Source organism: Atta colombica, unplaced genomic scaffold (assembly GCF_001594045.1).
Source record: "Atta colombica isolate Treedump-2 unplaced genomic scaffold, Acol1.0 scaffold38, whole genome shotgun sequence".
Classification (NCBI taxonomy): domain Eukaryota; kingdom Metazoa; phylum Arthropoda; class Insecta; order Hymenoptera; family Formicidae; genus Atta; species Atta colombica.
This window is the reverse complement of record NW_017259490.1, coordinates 4570145-4576896: the sequence shown is the minus strand read 5'-3', so window position 1 is coordinate 4576896 and position 6752 is coordinate 4570145. Positions and strand designations below refer to the sequence as shown.

The 6752-nt window shown below is 33.8% G+C and overlaps 1 protein-coding gene and 1 pseudogene across 1 annotated transcript; one reads left to right on the top strand and one right to left on the bottom strand.

Moving 5' to 3' along the window:
• Nucleotides 1-4156: 4156 nt before the first annotated feature.
• On the top strand, nucleotides 4157-4809 carry LOC108690854 (annotated as a pseudogene).
• A 53-nt stretch (nucleotides 4810-4862) lies between these two features.
• Nucleotides 4863-6442, bottom strand: LOC108690941. The gene is made up of 2 exons (XM_018198496.1): nucleotides 6266-6442; nucleotides 4863-6068 (listed from the first exon to the last, which is right to left on the bottom strand). The coding sequence occupies exons 1-2, from the start codon at nucleotides 6344-6346 to the stop codon at nucleotides 4941-4943; spliced, it is 1209 nt and encodes a 402-aa protein (XP_018053985.1). The 5' UTR covers nucleotides 6347-6442; the 3' UTR covers nucleotides 4863-4940.
• Nucleotides 6443-6752: the final 310 nt, after the last annotated feature.

The following is a 6752-nucleotide window of genomic DNA, read 5'->3' as shown; positions in this document are numbered from 1 at the left end:
TATATATATATATATATCTCCCTCACACGCGAGCGTGTAAATTATATAAAGCGTTATTATAAAATAATTATAACGATGTTTTGTAATAATTATTACAACGTGCAATAATTATTACAAAATAACTTCACGTATGATTCGAAATATTCGCGATTAATGCATTTTTAAGAGATAAAGAATGACGCCCAGAAAAAATCAGAAGAAGACTGCATTAATAGACATGTATTTGTATCAAGCGATATATCAAACGTATCTTCGAATCTTTAGTATGTCTTTATCGAAATTTAAATCCACGTTTCGACGTTTTAAATTTGATATGACAAAAATGCAACTATGCGTGCGTAAGCTAATTTGATGTCACACATCACATGTGTGTCGCAAATTATCGCGCGATTCGTGATACCATACATTCAATGATCCACAAAGACATGTCTGTGTAGTGCTGTTGAGATTTTATAATGTCTATATCAATGACTATTGGAGATTCTATTATAATTTCCATCATACACTGTGTGAGGAGTCGTTAGAAAGAGTAATTGTAGGAAAGTATATATATATCATAAGGAATATATAAATTCCTCAATGATTTATTTCACTCCGATATCTTTTTCTTTTAGCTTTTCATTTTAAACTTTTGCAATTTTACGCGATAAAGTATATAATAGAATTATATACTGAATTAAATTGAGATAATTGCTACCACTGTAGAATATCATTTCATGAATCTTATCGAAACTAAGCTAGGCTTGCGTGTGTCTTTATATTGGAAAAATATATACATGTATGTGCGTATGCTTCAACATTTAATGTTCATATGCGTATTAGTGTGTAAACAATGTGTTTCTAGTCCTACTTTTCGTTCAATCATATAACACAACGAACGTGCCTTAACATCATGTATATCGATCTTGAGTGATTTGATAGATTTAGTATTTTTCGCAAGAAGTGTATATATACAAACACTTACCATATTTATGCTGTATAGATTTTCGGAGCAAAAATTATTCGATCAAGTCTGTTTGACCACTATGGCGCTGTTTGCTTACAGATTCATTTCATATATAGAATTGATTTTATTCGTAACGTGTGTATCTACAAGAAATGAATAAAATTGCCCATCTGTTCTCCGTCTTTCTTTCTTATTATTAAATTGCTAATTTCTAGTTTAAACGAATAGTTTAAACAAGTTTAAACCAAATCTTATTTTTATTATTCAAATAAAATATCATCATTATTTGAATAATACTAATAATTTAATTTCAAATAGTTCACAAAAGATTCTAGTTGATTTATATAATCAATTAATCATATCTTATCATATATCTATGACAAAAGATATAGATTAGAGCAGAATATTTTACAAAATCTGTTTTGGACAAATTTTATTGGGTGCTGTTACTTATTACGATTTGCAGCTATGTCCTTTAATTAATTAGAGGACTTGGATGTGTTCTCAGGGATTTTCGCCTGTTTATCGGGAACTCCTCGTTTGCTATAAGCGGTAGATGCAGCGACACCCATCAGCAAAGATGGCAATGTACATTCCATAAAACGGACTCTTTCGACGAGTACGTTACGCTTTCTCTCCAACGAAGCGTTCCTCTTCTCGTAGCTTTCCAGCATTTGTCTCCAATAATTGCTTTTACTAGTATTAATTTCACTTGCAGTTCTATCTATATTAGTATTTGCCACAGCGGCTGAAGTTCTGGAGAAATCAGCCATCGTTCACAAAAAATTTTGACAAGCTGAAATTAGGTTACTAAATAAACGCGTGAATAAACGCTTTAGACTACATCATGAAGTATCTTCCATTAACATCAACCTTTAATCTTCAAGTTTTGAGTCACGTTAGTGACCGAAATAACCAAAAAAGATATAAAATGATATGAAATGACAAGTGACATGGCAATATAAAATGAAAATGACTCAACATTATTGGAAGTCGTCGGAATTATCCGTGTTGTCATTACGCCGTTATTACTTCAAATTAGACTGAATTTATTTTGTTTATAAATTAAACGAGATGGAAATAGCAGGCGCCGCGAAAGATGTCGCAAACCTTCCTCTTCCTATCGTGATTTCATCAAAGCAAGATGTGCTGATGAGTCGCGACACCCCTTCGTCAACACATTCACAATCTAAAATGCCCCTTTGTCCTGCATATCGCTTCTGCAGGGAGTTAAGAAAGCCTTATCGTTCGCCTATGCTTGATAGCGATGACCAACAGCAAGTAGGTCGAATTTAGAACTCGAATCTGATAAACGCACACCTTTTATGTCACAGTAAAATTTTATAATTTATTTTATCTATTTGATATCGTAAATAATAAGTTAAGAAAATTTGAGTCATTGTAAATAACAGACGTGTGCAAATATTTTGAATTTTATTTAAAGAAATGCTATAGAAGTATTAATAAACATTGCGAAATAAGTACTGATCTTATCATTAAAAATCATTGTAATTTATTTAACGTGTCAATATGTGTGTCAATATTCATAATTAATTTACTCGAGTCTACATTGAGAGGGAAATAACAAATTGCTAACAGATCACGATACTCCACGATTTATTGCAAGCGATTAAAGAAGCTGCGTTAAAATTGATACAATTAATTACGATAGAGGAACGACGAAGGAGAGGCGTAGATCCTCAGATACGTTATTCTGATTCAGAACGATACGAGAGGAGTACTCAAGTAATAAAATTTGTAGATTTATCATTATCACATTTGTGATAAAAAAGAATTAGAAAGAATTAAAAATAAAATAGCACTAATTGTAAGTAACTTCTGTTAGCCGCATAAGCCTGAATCTGGAACCATTATCGCGACCACATCCTCAGTTTGTGCACTTTGTGGCGTTGCACTTCATCTGAAGGAAACTTCAAAGAAACCAAGACAATTCGTAGCCGATAGAGGAAGAAGTGATGGTTATAGTCACGGTATCTTACCGAAACAGCTTGAGAATATGTTATTGAAAAAGACCTATAAAATTCCTTTATCTACCGAAAAGGATAAAAAAAGCGATTTCTCTATTCCGGGAAGTGTATTTGGTTATATTCTTTCCAAAGAAAATGGTCGTATTAATCGTTCGAAAGAACGAGAAAAAGTCTTTTCAAAAATCCAATCCACTGATACGAGCAAGAGTGGATTACAATCAACACTATTGTTTATACGAAAATCTTCCGATAGGATCGCGTCTCAAGATGAGTCTCAACGAAGGCATGATAGTACAAGTCAAGTGTCGAGATACGTTAGTGAGTAAAAAAAAAAACAATTTTATTCCTGAAAGGAATTTCTATATTCTGCTTCTATATTTTACAATCGACTGTCAAGAGATAATAGATGCTATTTATATAAGCAATGACTGTTGTTCGTGTAAAATAGCTAGTAAACATGAATGTAAGACCAGTGAATCATCACATCAATGCATCGTCAATATATCATCTACAATTTGCTCCACCCAAGAAGTAGCGACGCTTACTCAGGAAATGGTAAATCAAATTTATTGCTTATATTAAGAAAATTACATGAGAATAACTCTTTGCTTTCTCTCAGTGAGAAAAAATATATCCTGTTAAAAATATTAATCGAAAAATAGAATGATATATGTGTAATAACTTACATAATAGCAATTCTTTGAACGTACTATGTATTGTAATATTTTAATACTTTTTTCATCGTATTAATGTAATTAATCGTATTAATATAATTAAAAATTTGTAAAATTGATAGTAAAAAATTATAAAATTACGAGCCTGAACAATTAACTGAATTATTTTCAGCTTTGTCCATGCGCGTGTGGATTGCTTGTGAAAGAAGAAACTAAAAGCAAAGGGTCTATCAATCCGATGCCTATATTAAAAGACGAACTTATTAAAACGTACAATATTATATAAACATATAATTTTTATTCTTTTCATCCAATATAAAATATAAATAAATAACATATAAATTTTTCGATTTCTGCAAAATTCATCACACAAATTAAATATTTTCATATTACACATTAATTTTTATTTCAAAACGTCTCGTCTAAAACAAATGATCGCGATTATAAAATAACACGTATTTTGTGTATTTTTCAGTAAACTTGAAGAGTTAGATCTGCATTTAGATTCAAGAAAAATAAAAGTACATGGTGACACAGTAAAGGTCGAGAAAATGAAGATGCAGAAGTTGGAAAAAGACGTGAATATCAAACGTTGGATAGAGGAAGTTGTGCAATTGCGGTTACAAGTGCAAATTGAGGAGCTACATAAAAATATTCAATTTTTCAAACAAGAAAACGAATATATTCGACGCCTTGCAGAAAAATGTCGCTATTTAGCAGAAGACATAAGGAATTTACAGCAATTTCTACCGATTAGAAAAACACATAAGACTGGTGAAGACTTATATTCAAGATGTATAATTGATTTTTTTGTACTTTTAATTTAACACATTATAGAAAGTGCATTATGAAGTTTCAGAATTTACAACAATTAAGCACTTACAAGCAAAATATCACAATCAACACGGAATAATAGCCACATTAACCGGAATGTTTCAAGGTTCAATAAACATTCAACAGATCGCTGCGAAACTATTAGCACCGTTTAAAGAACATTGGAATCCGAGAAAAAAGTATTTTAGATACGACATCAATGAATATAATCGCACTATTAAATTTCTTACACATAAATTTAAAACAAAATCTACGTTTCTATATTTTTTTCAGTATAGCAACGACTCATGTATCATCTGCTTCAGAAGCGCGAGCTTCTTCGAAGGCAGCGAGTCCCGTGGTATTCCATAGATCCAATGTTTATTAAAATATTTTTAAATCACAAATAATACGTGTCAATATAAATAATGAACATTCCATGCATAACTCATTTTGCAAAATAGTTAAAAATTCTTTCACATAACGTTGTAAGTCTAACGATTAAATGTTAATGGCGCGTCATATCGATTTCACATTTGTGCGCGGGATATAGAAAAACTTCCGGCGATCGATCAAATCTTCCAAGGTATTCAAATCAGGCAACACAGATGGAATCTCAAAAGGAAGATTAGGGTGCGCGACTATTAGCGATGCTTGGTTGGAGCTGGAAAATCGAGTATTCATATTAATCCTATTGCGATTGCTGGGTGTGTAATACGCCTCGGTAGACGTCGGTTGTCTGGGATAATAAGGATCATATTCCAGCTCGTTAGGTACTAACGGCTCTAAAGATAGCGTCAAAGCGTGCACAGGAATTTCTGTAGTAGATTTTACGTAAGCGTTAGCTTGAATCGATCGTAACGTTTCGGAGTACGGATGGATATCTCTGTTGTAACTGGAGAAAGACTTCTCACGCAGAGGAGATGAATGCCGGTTATCTTCTGATGTCATCACTTTCGTGGGTGAAGAATTCGAGAGCGGCTCGTATGAATGATTAGGATATACGTTGCTTTTGTCGTGAGTCTCGTGAGACGACGGCAAAGATAACAACTGTCTTGGTACCAATTTGTCGTTACGTAGATTCCAAGAATCGAACTCTTTGGTAAATGTCCGTACAGTAGAAACTGCCATGTGATTCCTCAAATCAGCGTTGCATATCGTGCAATTGCCGATGATTTGCCGAGCTTGATTTCGCGTTCGATCTTGATCCTTTAAGAATAGATTGGCGCTGAAGACGAAGCCGGTTTGAAACTTATTCGGCATGGATTTGTCGGGTCGTTGAATTACATGGAAAGAACGCGAAAATGCCAACCGATGATCATCGAGGGAGTTATTCGATTCTACTGGGGAGTTGCTCGACTCCACTGGAGACCTCGTCGAGGAAGTTACGTGCGCGATTTCCTTGTCTATATTCTCGTTTGGAAGTTGAGCCGGATAGATAGTCGCTTGGCAGTCCACGAGATAAACATGATCACATATCGAGGCATCTTGACGAAAAGCCGTTCCTTCGGGACATCGGTAAGTGAATTTGTTTCCGTGATCATCGCACGTGTGATATATTTTGCAATTCGCTTCGATGTCAGCATAAAATCCCATAGGCCGGTTGTGACAGGAGAAGCTGGTTTTGACGGTTGGCGGAGTGGTATTCTGCGTGGGTGAACAATCGTGTTTGAATCATACAGCTTAAAGATGGTTATTCGTATTTAAAAGACCGAGATAATTTAACTTATTTATAAACTTATGTAAATACAAGCAATTCCTCATTTTTTATGACATCAATATGCGCAGCTAATCCGATGTAATTAATATTAACACAATAACATGGTTAAAGTCCTATTACTTACAAAAACTTCTTCAGCGTGAGTAATAACAACAAATAACATGCATCGTAGAAGATACGATTGTAGAATCCAATAAAACGCCATTTTTTTAAATAATCTAAAATCACTAAAAAATTACGCGAGTTCGAATTACGCGGAAAGCAGCAGGAGCTCCGCTCCACCGTCTAGATTCTAGAAGAGAATCACTACACAGCGTTATAAGAAGTTCAAGTGAAAGTAACTCGAGGATGAGTCTGAAGCTGTTCTCTCTTTCTCTCTCTCTCTCTCTCTCTCTCTCTCTCTCTCTCTCTTCTCTCATCTTCTACTTCCCTCTCTTTATCTTTTCCTGACAATATACCTGGCACACTTAAGCTGCGTTCCACTTGCCGCTCGTAACGCTCTCGGAGAAGAAATTTTATTTTTATTGTTTATCAAATATTAAATAAGGACAAATATTGCTCAGAAACATTGCGAATTTTTTACATTAACTTCTGCTTCTAAAAAAACATAG

Bases quoted from the DNA above. Each gene is read 5' to 3' on its own strand.
- LOC108690941 (XM_018198496.1), bottom strand. From the start codon at position 6,346: ATGGCGTTTTATTGGATTCTACAATCGTATCTTCTACGATGCATGTTA. The intron at 6,069-6,265 runs GTAAGTAATAGG...TCACCCACGCAG, and splicing joins CTCACGCTGAAGAAGTTTTT to AATACCACTCCGCCAACCGT.